We start from the raw sequence: 18,430 nt of genomic DNA on the forward strand, positions 1-18,430 counted from the left end.
GAACTGAGCAAAGCGGTATTTGTCCCCAGATGAATCGCTTGACTCCATCCCTGTGTTACTCTTCCGTTCCATTTTCCATAATTCCCTTCTTAAATATTTACCTATGCAGTAAGCAAACAGGATGGCTCGTCTGCAGAATCACCCGCCGAGGTCATTTACCTGGGAGTAGACCTTCTTCACTCCATGTAAATGTCATTGTTAAACTAGAAGCCACCAGTCCCATTTCTCAACTTCCTTTTCTTCCCACCCGCCCCCTCCCTGCACGTCAGCGAGCCATTCAGGGTAATTTACATTAAATTAATGATGCTTCACACCACAATGAAATATTTTATAACATACAAACGACTGGTCTGCTCAGAGGAAGTAGAAACCTAATGCTGACATCCACACAAGTGACAATTTAAATTAATCACAGTCTGCTTTAATAACTATGTTGTTAAAGGGTGTCAGAACAGATGTTCTCTTTTTTTAAAAAAAATATTAAATGAGCTAACGGTATCCTATTTTTATCTGGGGGAACTGCTCTCGTGACGCTCCCAACCGGCCCTGTGTTTTAAAGTAGCCCTCTGATTAAAGGCAATGAGTTATTTTCTTCCCTCGAGGAGTTCTGACACACGAGCCGTGCAGGATGGAAGCCCACAGCCACCCTTCAGAATTAAGGCTAGGAGGCCTCTGGAAACAGCCGCTCGCAAATGCAAATGGGCAAGGTGGCCGTTGCAATCTAAAATGCAGCCGAGAGATTGCGCTTGAGCATCCTTTCAAAAGCCAGAAACTAATTTAAACACCCCAAGCCACAGGAAAAGCAGCAGAAGGTCACCATTTGCCTCTTAGCACTAATTACATTCTCTTGCTGGAGGGGTATACAGAGGAGGAGGAGAACAATCTTCGTAATCAGACTTGTGGAAGAGGGTCAGATTGGCCAGGATGGTTAACGCTCTTCCAGTGACTTAATATGCAAGCAACCGCCACCAACACCTCGTGGGCAAGAATTCTAATGCAATGCTTAAACAAGCAGCATATTCCATCATAGGATGGGGAAGAAATGTTCTGGACACAGACGCTAGTGAGTGGAGTGCTCCTTGTTGCTGCACTGACAGACTGTGCTGATACTTTATCCCCAAGCTGTTCCGTCAAACTTGATTCGATCAGACTACCGCTGCAGTTACGGAGGACAAGAGCAGAACCTGCAATATCAGGGCTAGATTAAATTAAAACACAAGCCTGGCATCAGGTATCTCCATGGGCAATTTGCAGTATTTAGCAGTTCTTTAGCATATCGCACCTGGGTCCTTCTCCGGGCCTTATGGCCAGGTTGAGACATAATGCTCAACTATGTCTTAGTGTTAACATGCATCAGCCTTGGGCTCATGCGCTCCCACTTTCCTTCTTCAGTGCAGCCACCAGGAGGAGACTGGAAGCATTCATTTCCACTTTCAGTTGACTGCAGTTTAGTGTTACGTCTGACCACTAAACCGTGATTAATTTTAACTATTGTTTAGGGAATAAAAGCCAAAAAAAAAAAAGGGGGGGGAAGGAAACACCCAATAGAGATGCCCAAAAAAAGCCAGAGGAAAAGGAGTAGAACTAAGGATGCAGTTTATTATAAACCAAAATCTGATGCGTTTTGGACCCTAAGGGTCTTTCCTCAGGGTAATTTGATAAACGCAAGATATTACAGCACCATGTACACTGATGGTGCTATATAAATAATAATAATAATAATAATAATAATAATAATAATAATAATAACTCCTAAGAGTAGGAGACCATGGGTACAAAATAGAAGTAATAGTTTGTGTTTATCGAATTACCCTGAGGAAGGACCCTTAGGGTCTGAAATGCATCAGATTTTGGTTTATAATAAACTACATTCTTAGTCCCACGCCTTTGCCCCTGGCTTTTTTTTTGCATCTCTATAGTTTAGGGAAGCCAATTTCATACATCGTGGCTTGAAATTGGTTTGTTTAAGCCCAGGTTCAGATATTATGCTAAACTACAGTTAGTTAAAAATGGAAGTGAACACTTCCTATCTCCTTCTCATGGCTGTGCTAGAAGAGGGGTGGGGTGGGGTGGGGTGGGGTGGGGAGGGGAGCTGATGAGCCTGAGGCTCATTTATGCAACAGTAAACATTTATCAAAATTAGGTAAACACAATGGCCCATTAAAACCAAATTCACAAGATCAGTAAAGAAATGACTTTATTATGGTCTATGCATATAAACCTATATACAAGAGTCTGAGTTATGCAGAACACTTCCTCAGGGTGACGCTTAAGAAAAAGCATTATAAAAGGGGAGGGGGAACAGATCTTTCTAATCAAAGGCATGGTATAAAGTCTTACTCATGCTTGCCTACAGAGAATTCCTGTATATTTTGTTCTAATGGGCCAACACAGCTACCCAATTTTGCTCCACACGTAAATAAGCGTGTCAATCAGCTCTAAATAACTTATATGCTTCATTTCCCAGCTTTTTTTAAAAAATATATATGTTAAAGAATGTGTGTTCTTAAGGACACTTTCTATATAGAGAGACGAGGCATTTCCAATGGATCAAAAATGAGAAAGAAGGAATTCTGCAGAAAACACTTGAAAGAGCTGAAGATTTCTAGCCACAGGCAGCGTCTATAATTGCTAAACTTGCAGCAAATATATTTTATTCTAACAAGTACAACTGTGACATGGATTCGGAACAAGAAAGTAACAGCCATTTTGATTTGCCCCGGAGATGCATTCAAGCGCTATAAATTCCCATCGGCCCTCGCTGCCAACAGCAACAACTCTGACATTTACAGCCCTACCCTATGCATATTTACTCAAAAGTAATTCCCAGTGAATTCAATAGGGCCTACTTCCCAGCAAAACGGTAGCCTTCCAGTAGTATCCAATGGTAGGCCTACCTAGCGTAGACCCACTGAAATAAATGTTGTGGCTACATTTATTCAATGGATCTACTCTCATTTGTCTCAATGGGTCTACTCTAAGGAGGACCAACAATGGATACTACCTTTGAATCTGAACCCTAGAGTCAGCAAAGCATACCTATGATGTCGGTCACATGTCACAACTTGCAAGCTGCCTTGGATTCCTTGCAGGAGGGAAAAAAGCAGGAAGCAAATGCAGGGTGGCCCTATGAAAAGGAGGACAGGGCTCCTGTATCTTTAACAGTTGGATAGAAAAGGGAATTGCAGCAGGTGTCATTTGTAGGCATGCAGCACCTGGTGAAATTCCCTCTTCATCACAACAGTTAAAGCTGCAGGAGCTAAACTTGAGGGACCAGATACAAAAGAGGGCAGGGCTCCTGCAGCTTTAACTGTTGTAGTGAAGAGGGAATTTCATCAGGTGCTGCATGTATACAAAATGACACCTGTTGAAATTCCAACTGTTAAAGATACAGGAGCCCACTCCTCCTTTCCATATGGTCACCCTATTGTTGTTACATTTGCAAATGAACTGCCTTCCTAATCAGGTACCATTTAGAAGTTTTGTACTACAACTCCCAGCGTTTCTGACTGTTGGCCTCCCTGGCTGGGGCTGATGGGAATTGAAGTCCAAAACAGCTGGAGCCCACCAAGTTGGGGACGGCTGCCCTGGCTTGCCTTTAAAGCGCCCCCCCCCATTAACGACTTGCCTGTGCGGTTTTTTCATTAGCCGGCACTTGGAACCCTCCAATGGGTGGATCACAGCCCTGAAACCCCTCCGTTACGCTTCACAAAGCCTACCTTTGCAGGTCAGTAGGAAGTATGCCATGTTGTGGCTGAAGGATGCGCTGAAGTACGTGCAGTTGTTAATCAAGTCACAGGAGAGGCACTGCCTGTTGAAGCTCCCTTTCGTGCTGGCACTGGAAACAGAACGGGGAAGAAAGTGACGCGTGGAGAAATGCTGGCAAGCAAAGATGGCTTGGAACAGGCAGCAATGGACCTGGGGGCTCAGTTCTCCCTATCCGGACAACTTGGCCATCAGACACCCCACCAACTATGAGGTCATTGACTGATGCTCAGCAGTTCTGGCAGGGAGAATCCAACTCCTCCAGTTGAAGATACTGGTAGATCTCCTTCTCCTCTGCTGGCGAATGGGGCCCCCTCCCACTGGAAACAGGAGATTGTCCCTTGTAGGCCTGCAACCTTGCAGAGCCCTCTGAGAGGAGCCCACTCTCATTCCTTCAAGGCAGCCAAGAGTGAAGCAGCATCTCACACGTTGCTTTTGAATCCGTCCGCACAATTCTTGCATGTGAGAGTGCAGCCTAAAGCAGCCTGGGAGAGATGGGTCCTCTCTTGACCAGGAACAGGGGTCGCCTGGGGTGATTCAGGAGCTTCAGAGGCGACCTCGCTTTTCCTCATGAGAGGGGAGCACCTGCTGGCCGGTAAAGACCTGCAGCCAACTCTCCTGCCCTCGCTTTGGCCGGTGCCACTCCCAGAGTAAAACTGCTTGGGGAAGAGGAGCCGGCCACACTGGAAGAGGCAGTACCATAGCTGAATGGTGGAGCATAGGCATCTCCGGTCAAGTCCCTGGCATCCCCTGGCAACCAAGCACGGTGGTAAAAGCCATGGTTTAAGGTGTCTTCTGAATGGGCCCAGAATAAGGGGGCTTCCTAGGTTCCTACGAAAGCAGGGCACGAGGCACTGACTTTTCCAGTGGAGGCTAGTAGCTCCGATGTCAGCGGGGCAGTGAATCCATTCTGGGTTTCAGTCAGAACCAGTCAGAACTCATCCCTCTGCAATTTGTGCTCACGTTTGCGCTCACTCTTTGTTTTGTGTGAATGGAAAAACGGCGTAAAATGAACAGCTACTGAATGTGAAAGTTGCGCAAACAATGCTCAAATTTGTGCAAACTTCCACAATTGCGCATATTTCCCCATAGATTAAAATGTAGATGATTTAAGATGTGCACATTTTGAGAAAGTTGTGCATTTTGAGTAATCTCCATGGTTTGGGAAATTTGTGCACTTTGAGAAAATGGGGTATTTTTCAAGTACATCTTTTGCGAATGTGAAGGCAAGTTTGGGAATTTGCGAACATTTCCCAAGAAAATCTCCTTCCATTTGCATTCTGGATTGTGAACAGGGCATTTCTGAGTGATTTGTGAACTGAACTGAGATCCTCATGCCTCCCTAGGCCCAGGCTCAGTCTTAGGGATCAGATAGCGGATGATGGAAAAGACCCCTGCCCAAGATCCTGGAGAGCCCCTTTGTCGAGTAGAAAATATTGGAGATGGACAAAGAGTCTAGGGATGCTACGAGTGACCAATGGGGTCTGGGAGTCCAGCAGACACCCCCTCCCCATGTCTGGCCACCCAGACCCTGTTGGGTGCTTCCAGCTGTCCAACTGCTTGTGAAGCCCCGGTGAGCGCTTGACAACCACCTGTCCAGGCCCCGAAATTGTGCACTTCCCCTTCCTGCATCAATGGTGGCCGCGGTGACTGCAGGAGAGTTTGCCGAACCCTAAAAGAGTCTAACTCAGTATAAGGCAGCCTCCTCCAACCTCACACTCTTCAGATGTGCTACACCACAAAACCCATCATTCTTGACCAGTTGGCTGCAGATAATGGGAGCTGTAGCCCAACACATCTGGACAGAACCGGGTTGGGGAAGGTGGGTATAAGGCATCTTCATATGTTTTCCATGAGCTGATGCAGTTGGTGTCTATTATTATTTATTTATTTATTTATTTATTTATTTATTTATATAGCACCATCAATGTACATGGTGCTGTACAGAGTAAAACAGTAAATAGCAAGACCCTGCCGCGTAGGCTTACATTCTAATAAAATCATAATAAAACAATAAGGAGGGGAAGAGAATGAAAACAGGCACAGGGTAGGGTAAACAGGCACTGGGTAGGGTAAAACTAACAGTATAAAGTCAGAACAAAATCAAGATTTAAAAGCTTTAGGAAAAAGAAAAGTTTTTAGCTGAGCTTTAAAAGCTGCGATTGAACTTGTAGATCTCAAATGTTCTGGAAGAGGGTTCCAGGCGTAAGGGGCAGCCGAAGAAAATGGACGAAGCCGAGCAAGGGAAGTAGAGACCCTTGGGCAGGCGAGAAACATGGCATCAGAGGAGCGAAGAGCACGAGCGGGGCAATAGTGTGAGATGAGAGAGGAAAGATAGGAAGGAGCTAGACAGTGAAAAGCTTTGTAGGTCAACAGGAGAAGTTTATATTGGATTCTGAAGTGAATTGGAAGCCAATGAAGAGATTTCAGAAGTGGAGTAACATGGTCAGAGCGGCGAGCCAAGAAGATGATCTTAGCAGCAGAGTGGTGAACAGAAACCAACGGACTGATGTGAGAAGAAGGAAGGCCAGTGAGAAGAAGGTTGCAGTAGTCCAACCGAGAAATAACCAATGCATGAACAAGAGTCTTGGCAGAAGAGACAGACAAGCTGGCTAAACAAGCTGGCTAAAAACTGATCCTCTCTGGATTGGAGGGCATATTTGGAATTTTGAGAAAGTGTTTTTGGTGCTCTCACAAAATCACTGCCATGGGGGGGGGGGGGGAGCTTGCCCATTCACAAAATGGATGCCATTTCCCAGAAGGCATTTAGGAAGACTGAAAGAAAATTAATTTGCCCAAGAGCATAAGTACAATGCAGAGATGGATACTGAGCACCAAAACACAAACTGTTTGAGTCCAAATAAAGATGGTGCTGAACAGCGGCACTTTTCTTTTTGAATAATCTATTCCCCAGTGCTCATTTTCTCAAAACAAACCCAAAACAAACCAATGGAAAGCCTTTGGAAAGCCATTGCAAAGTCTTCACCCACTTTGGCGTATTATTCACTTTGGGCTCACTTTGCAATGAATCTGCTGAGGCGTGAGAAGAAAAAACCCGCAACAGCCTGTTTCGGGGAAATAATCTGAAAATTGTCTCCTGGCTTAAAATAAATCATACCTGTATAAATGTCGTGTCCTTGGTAACTCTTCTGTGCTGAGGAAATAGCTAAAATAAAATGCACATAAAATATAACTAGATTTTTAGCAGCAGTATTTCATCTGTGTTATCTACATAGACATAAACTTTCGTTAAAATAGAAGTGGGAAATATACTCCAGGAAACGTTTTTCTAAAGTCTTTAGGCTCTAGTTCTAGTTTAACCTTTGTAAACTGCCCAGAGAGCTTCGCCTATGGGGCGGTATATAAACGTAATAAATAAATACATAAATAAATCAGGCTACCCCAACTTGGGGCCCTCCAGATGTATTGGACTGCAAGTCCCATCTTCCTGGCTGGGAATGATGGGAGTTGCAGTCCAACACATCTGAAGGGCGCTGATTTGGGGAAGACTGCTGTACAGTCAAAATCTTGATCATTCCAGTTTTTAATCTCTCTCTCTTTAAAAGAAGACATAGGTCTGTAGTCCTCATGGCTACAAGTCAGTAAACCTAAAGTGCCGATGGAGCGATTCTGTGGTGGAGGAAGGGAGAAGGGGTAGGTAGAGGGGGTGGGGAGAGATCTTGAATGCTTTAATTTCTCCCTTTGGCTTTCTTTAAAATACCCCCTCTCAATGGCACTAATAATTGGAAGGAAAATAACCATGCCGACTGGTGTACCTTTTTTTTTTTTGCCCTTTCTTGGGATGTTCGGGCAATGAAGGCAATTAGATCTGGAGAATTCAACCTCCCCTGATGTGGCCCCAACGCATCCTTTTTCATGGCTAGCACTGTGGAAACACCACCAGCTGTACATCTACACCAGTGGAAGTTTCTGTTGGCCTAGCTCTGCGGGAAGGGTGGGCATAAACGCTGCCCCACTGGAAGAGGAGCACGTCTACAAAACCCAACAGCCTGCCAAAAGTTGATTGGCAGGCTGCAGCATCACAGCTTCATTTATTTGTTTGCTGATTTAATATCCTGTCCTTCAGTAGGTACAAAAGGAACAGAAAGAAGGGGTGAACATTTTCAGATGCTCAGTTTGATTATGGGTTGGATCTGGACTAAGTTAGTCACGCTTTACTCCAGCCTTTGTCAACCTTGTTCCCGCCAGCTGTGTTGGACTGTGCGTCCCATAATTTCCAAAAATAGCCATGCTGGCTGGGAATTATGGGATGTTTAGTCCAACGCAGCTGGAGAAGGCTGCTTTACTCACATTGGAGATCAATGGGATAAATAAGGTATGCCTAACTTAGGCCTAATCTACACCAAACAGGATATTGCACTATGAAAGAGGTATAAAAGCAGTATATAAAAGGCAGGCGCCACACCTATCAGGATATAGAGGTATGAAAGTGGTATGTAAGCGGTCTATGGTGTGTGTCAATGGGCCCCAACAGTTGTCAGGCACTTCAATACCGCTATAAAGCAGTAGTGTGGCTCCTGCCTTTTATATACGGCTTTCATGCTGCTTTCATAGTGCAATATCCTGCTTGGTATAGATTAGGCCTTAGACTGCAATCCTATACCCAGTTGCTTTGGGAGTAAGCCCTATTTAACTCAATGGAACCCACTTGAATAAGACTGTGCTGTTAAGGACCCATTGATTTAAATAGAGAGCTTCGGCTGTGGGGCGGTATATAAATGTAATAATAAAAAATAAATAGGGCTAAAATGACTAAACAAGTCTGGAGCTAACCTGAACTGGTAATTTTTTTTTTAATGATCATGATTTCTGTGTCTACGTTTTAGACCTGCTTGTTGTACAACTGCTCACAGACTGAGGAAAGCCAGGCAGAAACCTTCAGGTTAATTTGTTTTGCTAAACCTGACGGGCTGGTGATTGCGCACCGACGGTCTCGTGCAGAGTTTTTCATATTTGAAAATAACTGTCAAAGAAAATGCAGCATGTTCACAAATTGCAGCCGAACACATGATGCATTTGTAAAATTATATGGAAATAGTTACATGCAATTAAGGATACAAAATTAGCTGCAGCATTCCAGCTGTCAGTTGAAAAGTACTAAAACATTATTCAATGATTGCAAAAGTAATAGGAAAAGAGCTGTCCATTGTACTGATTTTAACTGATGTTTTACAACAACCCAGGCACTTGATACTTCAGAAATCTCCTGCACACCATTCACCTTCCCCTCAACGCAGAATACACTGGGTCTCTTCAGACAACATGCTAAGCCATGGTTAGTTAGCATGTTTAAACCATGGTTATGTAGCCACCATAATTAGGAACGGATCACACGACCCACTAAACCATAATGTTTAGCTCAAAATGCTTAATCACCATGGCTTAGCTGTTGTCTGAACAGAGTCATTGACTTTCGGTAACAACCTTTGCAGTGCTGAATGTCATGAAATACACTTTTTAATAGGGCTGTGCTCCGTTTCACTTCGGAGCATAGAAGCGATAGCGAGGCGGCCTGCTTCGCCTCCGGAAAAGGCGGAGAAGTGAGTCGGGGGGGCTGAGGATCGAGGCGAAGAGGATTGCCTTGTTCAAGAACTCCGAACACAGGTAAGTTGGGGGGGGGGACTCATCTGGTGCTGCCGCCGCAGTCTCTGCGGCGACGGCAATGGAGCCAGGTAAGGGGCAGGGAGGACGGAGGCTTACCTGTGTCCATCGTGGGCTTCAATTCTCTTCCACTTGAAGCTGGGGCCTCAATTGAAGCCCACGACAGACCACGACGGACACAGGTAAGGGGGCGGGGGGTTGGCATATCTGGTGCCGCTGGTGCCGCCGTCCATGCAGCGATGGCGGCGACAGAGCCAAGTAAGGGGGCAGGGAGGAGGGAGGCTTACCTGCATCTATCGCGGGCTTCAATTGAGGCCCCGGTTGAAGCCAGAAGTGAAGGCCGAGGCCTCTTCCGGCTTCAAGCCGGAGCCTCAATTGAAGCCCGTAATGTACCGTGACAGACGCAGGTAAGGGGGCGGGAGGGGGTTGGCCTACTTGGCACCATCAGTGGCAGCACCATCCGTGCGGTGCTGGCAGAACCACATAAGGGGGCAGGGAGGAGGGAGGCTTACCTGCGTCCGTCGCGGGCTTCAATTGAGGCGCTGGTTGAAGCCGGAAGTGAAGGCCGAGGCCTCTTCTGGCTTCAAGCCGGGGTCTCAATTGAAGCTGGCGATGACGGATACAGGTAAGGTGGGGGTTGGCTTACCTGGCGGCGCTGCTGCCGCCCATGTAACAACAGCAGCAGAGCTGGATCTCGCTCCGCACAGCGGAGCGGGGATCAGTCTGAAGAGGACCAGGCCTGATCTGGAAGTTCCGGATCGGGCCATGAAGTGGATCGGGGGGGGGTGTCCATGCCCAGCCCTACTTTTTAACAGGAAAATCTGGAAGCACATTTATTTATTTATTTATTTATTTATTGCACTTATATACCGCTTCCATAGCCAGGGCTCTCTGGGCAGTTTACAGAAATTCTGTCTTCTTATAATATGGCTAGTACTACACAAATGGTGAATGAGACATCTCCAACGTGCCTCTCAAGCTTCTTACTCCAGAGTAGTATAAATAATTTCAGTAGGCCTCCTCCACAATAAAACATTTAACAGGAGGGTCCTCACAAAAGTCTTATCCCCATTTCACAGACAGAGGCCCTCTGACTTACCCAAGTAAGACAAGGGAACCAATGTGGTATAGTGGCTAAAGTGTTGGACTGGGAGTTGGGAGATCTGGGTTCTAGTCCTCACCCAGCCATGGAAACCCACCGGGTGACTTTGAGCCAGTCACAGACTCTCAGCCCAACCTTCCTCACAGGGTTGTTGTTGTGAGGATAAAATGGAGAGCAGGAGGAGGAGGATTATGTACACTGCCTTGGGTTCCTTAGAGGAAAAAAAGGCAGGATATAAATACAATAAAAAATAAAAAATAAATAAGGCAACTCCAGTAAGGAAACCCTGTTTTCTGTATTGAAGCACAAATTGCCCAGAACTCAATCCCAAACATTACACAGTGGGCTAGGTATGCGCTCCCTTAATCCAGTATCCCTGGCTGTAAATCTCATGCAATCACTGGCGGCCAGTGTCACCAATGGTTTTCTAAAAGAGGGGTGGGCCACCTTCGGCCCAAGAGCTCTATGCAACCCTTGGCCTAACTTCGAAAGCCCTCTAAATGTGATCAGCTGAGGCCTCTGGCAGAAACAACCTGTCCCTGCCCTGGCAGCCTGCTGCATGGGAACAAAGAAGGAGAGACAGGAAAGGGGCAGCAGAAAGGGGGAAAAAAGGGGCTGACCCAGGACTTCTGTCTCTGACCCCGCCCACTATTGGTTTTGGCCCCGCCTTCCATCTCTTTGGCCCCCAAGAGATTACCCATGAGGGAATGCAGCCCCTGAGGAAGGGTTGCACACCGCGTTCTGAAAGATGAAAGCCTTCCTGGCATTTTTTAATTGAACAACAACAAAAAAAGACTTACACTTTATGCTGCTTTTCATCATATCCCAGAATCTTGGTCACATCCCAGTCACCCGATGTAATAGACTGCAAGTTATCGTTGCTGCTGTTGGGCTGCCAGGAAAGAGAATAAGAGTTCCATTTCAAAAAGTCTTAGCGAGATGATTTGCTTTAGGTTCTTCAAAACAAGCTCTCTCAATGGGCTTCTTTAGATTAAGGGGAATCGTGTTTCCTTACCGGGGCTTTGCTTCTTGCTTCTCTTGAACAATTGTAATGGGCTGCATTAAACAGGTGGACAGGGGCGACTACTATGTGGTTTATAATGGAAAACTTCCCTTCCTCTCTGTGCTCGTAGCCCTGAATGGGACAGCAATCTCTAGAGGGTGATTGTAGAATCATAGAATCATAGAATAGCAGAGTTGGAAGGGGCCTAACATGGCCATCGAGTCCAGCCCCTGCTTAATGCAGGAATCCACCTTAAAGCATCCCTGACAGATGGTTGTCCAGCTGCCTCTTGAAGGCCTCTAGGGTGGGAGAGCCCACAACCTTCCTAGGTAATTGGTTCCATCGTCGTACTGCTCTAACAGTCAGGAAGTTTTTCCTGATGTCCAGCTGGAATCTGGCTTCCTTTAACTTGAGCCCATTATTCCGTGTGCTGCACTCTGGGAGGATCGAGAAGAGATCCTGGCCCTCCTCTGTGTGACAACCTTTTAAGTATTTGAAGAGTGCTATCATGTCTCCCCTCAATCTTCTCTTCTCCAGGCTAAACATGCCCAGTTCTTTCAGTCTCTCTTCATAGGGCTTTGTTTCCAGACCCCTGATCATCCTGGTTGCCCTCCTCTGAACACGCTCCAGCTTGTCTGCGTCCTTCTTGAATTGTGGAACCCAGAACTAGTGCAACTTCCCCTACACAGAGTAGGAAATCCTTAGTTATTGCTGCAGAATTAGGATATCCAGCCTTTTTTTCTTCTTTAAATGAAACTACCAGGGGAATGCATGTGGGAGGCACAGGAGGTTGATGTCATTGTCAAAGGACCCATGAACTTCCATGAGTGGCCAGTAACGAGCGTGCCTTATTTTGCTCATGTGTTAAAAATATAGCACTCACATATTATTTGTCCTTACTCCCAAGTCCTGGGATAATCCTAAATCCATGCCATAAGGCACCTCCCTCAACCTCGTGTCTGCTAATGACTATGCTTGCTGGGGATGATGGGAATTGCAGTCCAAGACATCTGGAGGGCTCAAGGTTGGGGGTGGATTCCTGCATTGAGCCTTATAGGCCCCTTCCAGCTCAACTATTCGATGATTTTGTGATTCTATGATTCTTCCTGCAAAACACTGTCTGAGTACCACCTTGGTGTACCTTGGATAGCTCCTTCAGAGTTCTGATTGGTTCTGGCTGAAGCCTGGAGCAGATTTACCACCCCACTTCCCCTGGAGCCACCAGCCTCCCACTGCCCCTTCATACTGAATCAATTTAGCAGCTGCAAAGGTCTGCCTCACCTGCGCTGAAGACATGGCGATATGGTAGAAATCGCCTCGTCCACCCTGAGGAATGGCTCGGATAAAGAAGAACTTCCTGCCATCTCTGGAGAAGATGGGTTCTTCATTCTGCAAATGCAGGAGAGGTGCAAATGGAGGAGACTGTGAATATACACGAGACTTTCAAATCAACCACTCAAGAGAGGAACCCTGTCAGTCCCTAACTCCATCTGCCAGGCATGTGTGGATTCAAACCACAGATCTTCCAGGAACCTGGCCATGATCCAGCTCAGCAAGTCACTGCATCCTTGTGCAAAGCGTTCTGCGGTTCTAAGTAGTTTAGGGGTGCACAACCTTTTTGGCCCTGAGGTCTGCACAGGGTATCTGCTGTGGCTGCACATAACACACACATGCAACTCTCTCTCTCTCACACACACACACGCACACACACTCTCACACACACACCACTCACTTACACTGCGCTTTGCTTGCATACATTGTCCCAGCAACCCTGACCATTGGCCATGTTGACTGGGGCTGATGGGAGTTGAAGTCCAAAACTTCTGGAGGGCACCAGGTTAGGGAATGCTGCTCTACATGCTTGCCTTTCATGCCTGGACAGCCTTTTGGAACTGCCTGATGTTATGCCAGAGCACATACAGTTCCACACAGCCTTTCCTCTTCCCTCTTCCGTCCCTGGTCCTTTTTCCTTGTGTGTCATGTCTTTATGGATTGTAAGCCTGCAGGTAGGGGCTGTCTTATTTTACAGATTATATGGAAGCCACTTTGGCAGACCACAGCCTCCACCAATAGCAATCCGGGTTTAAGGCCCACAGTCTTTGACAAGAGTAGAAAAGAAGTGGATCTCTCTCTCTCTCTCTCTCTCTCTCTCCCCACATTCTGGGGCTCTGAGAATGGCAAGCTGAGCTGAGTGATCCTTGGAGCCATTAAACACTGAAGTTCTGGCAGACTTCTGCTATTGCTCCTCATTGAAAAGCGAGGTCCCCCCCCCCTTTTTACTTAGCGATGCTTCTGAAGGCAGGAAACCCTGAGGAGATTTGGGGCACTGCAGCATTCTGCTCTTCAAAGATATTATCCTCTTGCAAAGATAAAAGCAAATCACAGACACATACACAGATGTACCGAGAAACAGCTAGAAGCCATTTCTAACAGAGATTTCTGTTAAAAAAAAAAGTTTACAGCTTAATACTTCATTTCTGCCAAAGGCAGCCCTGCTAAGTTGCAACAACTGAACCAAAGTTGGTTATTTGTCCAGATGCCTTTCCTGCACAAAACACAGGCAGTTTGACTCAATTTGAGTCAACTGAGACATCAGCAAGAACTATGCTGAGTCATGGTTTTCACTAACCAGAGCTCAGAAGCAAAATCAAGGTTTGAGCTACCAACTGTACAGGCAAACTATGGTTTAGAGGTTCACTTTCGTTTCCCAAGTACTCAGCACTTCCACTTCTATGGCACAGCTGCGACCTCTAAGGACAAGGTGATGTCCATAACTCTGGTATGTCAATTCAGACATCAGGCTAAACCAGCGTTACCATGAACTACAGTTTGCAATTCCAATTCAAACCGTGGTTTCTGATTCCACTTTGCCTAGGCTGTCCATATGAAAAGGAGGACAGGGCTCCTGTATCTTTAACAGTTACGTAGAAAAGGGGATTTCAGCAGGTGTCATTTGTATATATGGAGAACCTGGTGAAATTCCCTCTTCATCACAACAGTTAAAGCTACGGGAGCTATACTAGAGTGACCATTTTAAAAGAGGGCAGCTTTAACTGTTGTGATGAAGAGGAAATTCCATCAGGTTCCCCATATATACAAATGACACCTGTTGAAATTTCCTTTTCAATACAACTGTTAAAGATACAGGAGCCCAGTCCTCCTTTTCATATGGTCACCCTAACTTTGCCACCAGATCAAGGATGTGTCAATTTAGACAAACTTTACAGCTGATTCACATTTTCGGCAGTGGTCGAGTTTGATACATATACACCAGCATTTGCTGCACAGTGCTTGGAGGGGAGACCAGCTGGAATCCCATGTGGGCACTTTGAGTTCCTTGGTGGGATATAAATGTAATAAAATAACATTGATATGCATGACAAACATGACTCCAGGTAAACAGTGAACTCGAGTTAGTCTTAGGGTGACCATATGGAAAGGAAGGACAGGGCTCCTGTCTCTTTAACAGTTGGATAGAAAAGGGACTTTCAGCAGGTGTCATTTGTATGCATGCAGCACCTGGTGAAATTCCCTCTTCATCACAAAAAGCTGCAGGAGCCCTGCCTAGCATGACCAGATACAAAAGAGGGCAGGGCTTCTGCAGCGTTAACTGTTGTGATGAAGAGGGAAAAGAGTATAGAAAAGAGGATTTCAGTAGGTGTCATTTGTATGCATACAGCACCTGGTGGAATTCCCTCTTCATCCCAACAGTTAAAACTGCCCTCTTTTGTATCTGGCCACTCTAGCGAAAGAGCCCTGCCCTTTTCTGTCCAACTGTTACAGTTACAGGAGCCCTGTCCTCCTTTCCATATGGTCCCCCTAGTTACTCTCAATGGACTAACTCCAATCCATGCAACTGTAACCCTCCTCACACTCCTCCTCACTAAACGGCATAGAAGAAGGCGTTCTGCAGCGGCAGTTTGGCTTCCTGCCTTCCGAAGGGCTCCCTATGGCCTCCTTCTATGACGAATCGTCCCTTCTGCCTCTCCTTCTGTCTCCAGACAAAACCTCCTATTTGCCCACGAGCTTCAGCTCAGCACTGGCCTTATAAGAAGGGAGCTTCACTGCTTGGGCTTCAGGCGAAGTCTGTGCTTAAGGTTCCCAGCCTAATTCGCATTGTCACGGTGTGGTGGGTCGGCTAATGGTTCTCATTCTCTCGGCTTTACTGAAAATTACATGGCATGAGTTACATTATTTAATAGAAGCCATAGATAGTTGTCGTCTCTTTTGCCACCATGCAGAATGTAAACCAGCACGACACCTTCATTCCTCTTCTGCTTGGGTGGCACTCACTTTGCATGGCATAAGGAGATGGGGTGGGGTGGGGGAAAGGTGAGTTAGCAGTAGCTGGACTCCGTTGCCATCTAAAATGAAGACAAGTCTGAAATGGCCGAGATCAAAGAGTTATAAAAACACAGAGCCCCGCAACACCTGAAACACCTTCATCATGGCATCAGATTTCGTACGCAAGGTGTTCCTGCTTCACCAGATGCAGAATATGAAATAAATTACTGATTAAAGGCACAATCCTATGCATGTTTAGAAAGAGAAATCCCCTCCTACAAATCCCAGCATTCACCGGCCAGATATGCTGGGAGTTGTAGGACTTTTTTCTGTCCAAAAAAAAAAAAAAGCCCTTTCGATACAAATTGCAGAGCTGCATTTGGAACATGGACACAACTGGTTAAGAATCACGTGTTCTTGGCAGGATTCCCAGATGTTGCGTGATAGGGCAGGGCGGGGGCAGGGAAACATGGCAGTTCATGCTACTTATTAAATAAAATGTGAGGGAGTCATTAACAGGGTGATCACGCCAGGGTGCTGGGAATTAGCACCGAGTTTAGCAGGAGAGGCGAGAGATTTCTCAGTATCTTGCTGTAGCAGAATCCTTCATCAGAGAATGTACCAGGGCTTAGCTAAATCATAGCAGAAAATCTGTGGGTGGGATTTACGAATTACAGTAAGCAGTGGGGTGAAGATGGGCAGATTGCAGTTAAAGTAGGCACACTGTGCTATATACATTCTAGGCCAGCCTTCCTCAACCTGGGGCGCTCCAGATGTGTTGGACTGCATCTCCCAGAATGCCGGGGCATTCTAGGAGTTGTAGTCCAACACATCTGGAGCGCCCCAGGTTGAGGAAGGCTGGCCTAGGCATTCTACCCTATCTCTGTTTATATATATTGTTACTATTTATTCAACAAAAATCAAAATCAAATATATTTTACATACATATGTAAACACCTATGGAAGAGAAGGCTATACTAGTCCTAATGGCTATATGCTACCTCCAGTGTCAGTGGCAGTAAGCCTGTACACACCAGTTGTTGGGGAACATGGGTGGGAGGGTGCTGCTTCAATCATGTCCTGCTTGTGGGTTTCCCATGGGCAGCTGGTTGGCTACTGCATGAACAGATTGTTGGACTAGATGGACCCATGGTCTGATCCAGCAGGGCTCTTCTGATGTTCTTATGAAACTCAGCTTGGATCAAGCTTCGAGATGACCTTCTGGTTGACCTTAGGGACAACCAAAGCCCCGTTCCTACTACACTCTCTGCTTCCAGCTTACTCTTTTGTTAGCACCAGAATGCAGCATGGAAGGGAGCCACCCCATCACATGTTCTGATGTCTGTCTAGCTGCATCTGTTGGTTAGTATTCTTTGCTTACACCAAGGTAGGGAACGCGTGGGTCCCCAAATGTAGTTGGACTGCAACTGCCATAAGCCCTAGCCAGCAGAAGCAATAGAGAGGGATGATGGGACTTGCAGTCCAACACCACCTGGAGGAGCACACATTTCCTATCCCTGGCCTACATGGTTTACTTATTACAAAAAGGGGGTTATACGGGCAGGGCTTATGCTCATATTAGATGCAATCACTAACGGCATCACATCATGCAAGTTCTACCCGTGGCAGGAGGCCTGACACTGCCAGCTGCCCTAGCACACCCTAAGGACAATGATATAATCAGTCTTGTCCTTCTATGAACTTCAGAACTCAAGAGCTGGGCTACTGCATATCTGTGCACATTGTCTGCACACTTTGTGCACATTTTCCTCAACCTTTTGTGTACATTTTTAATAGTATGCGTTTTCCCAAGCGTTTTCGATTGCTGGGATGCAGTTTTTCGTGCACCCTTCCCCCCCCAAAACACATTTTGCTTGCACTTCCCCTGAATATGTATTTATTTATACATATTTATTGTAACGGGTGTATACAGGCTTACTGCCTCTGACACTGGAGGTAGCATATAGCCATTAGGACTAGTATAGCCTTCTCTTCCATGGGTGTTTACATATGTATGTAAAATTTATTTATTTATTTATTTATTTATTTATTTATTTATTTATTTATTTATTTATTTATTTTATTGCATTTCTGTACTGCCCAATAGCCAAAGCTCTCTGGGCGGTTTACAAAAAACATTTCTGTGATCATTACCCCTCCCCACTGAAACAGGCCGCATCGCGAAGTTCACAGAAATGCAGATTTCAGTATACAACCCTGTCTCAGTTCGCTCAAAGGCACAGGAAGTGTGAATTGGATAAATCTATTTAACCCTTCCCCCCCCCCCCCAGTGGAGTGAATTTCTCACCCATCCCTAACCAGGACTGGCCTTGATAGAGCAGCAATACACTCTCTTGCTATAAAAGGATTCCTGATTGTAAGAATCCTGAAATTATCTTCTTAAGTTAAAAAAGAAAGCTATAAATTTATAACTCCGTAATCTGTGAGGCTATTACAGATTGATAATTTGAGAGAAAGGTGATAACCTACTAATCACCCACTTAGCTAAATCAAGAGGCTTGGAATAATCATATTGTCGAATGTAATTCCCACAGACTTTTCTTAAGAAAGCACTTTGGGCTCATTGGAGGAGTTGTGTCAAATGCCATTAAATTCCATAGTGATTAATATCATGCAATTGTATCTCATTGGTG

General features: G+C 45.8%; 1 protein-coding gene across 4 annotated transcripts in view; it reads right to left on the reverse strand.

Moving 5' to 3' along the window:
- Positions 1-18,430, reverse strand: part of DPP6 (dipeptidyl peptidase like 6) — a 562,250-nt gene that overhangs the window by 32,493 nt on the left and 511,327 nt on the right. For all 4 annotated transcript variants that reach the window (XM_063126315.1, XM_063126297.1, XM_063126324.1 and 1 more), the window contains exons 13-16: positions 12,774-12,881; positions 11,290-11,381; positions 6,884-6,931; positions 3,720-3,838 (exon numbers count right to left, since the gene is read on the reverse strand). In XM_063126315.1, coding sequence (XP_062982385.1) covers positions 3,720-3,838; positions 6,884-6,931; positions 11,290-11,381; positions 12,774-12,881 — 367 coding nt within the window. The remainder of the gene's footprint in view (positions 1-3,719; positions 3,839-6,883; positions 6,932-11,289; positions 11,382-12,773; positions 12,882-18,430) is intronic.

The sequence above is a fragment of the Elgaria multicarinata genome, chromosome 1 (genome assembly GCF_023053635.1).
Source record: "Elgaria multicarinata webbii isolate HBS135686 ecotype San Diego chromosome 1, rElgMul1.1.pri, whole genome shotgun sequence".
Classification (NCBI taxonomy): domain Eukaryota; kingdom Metazoa; phylum Chordata; class Lepidosauria; order Squamata; family Anguidae; genus Elgaria; species Elgaria multicarinata.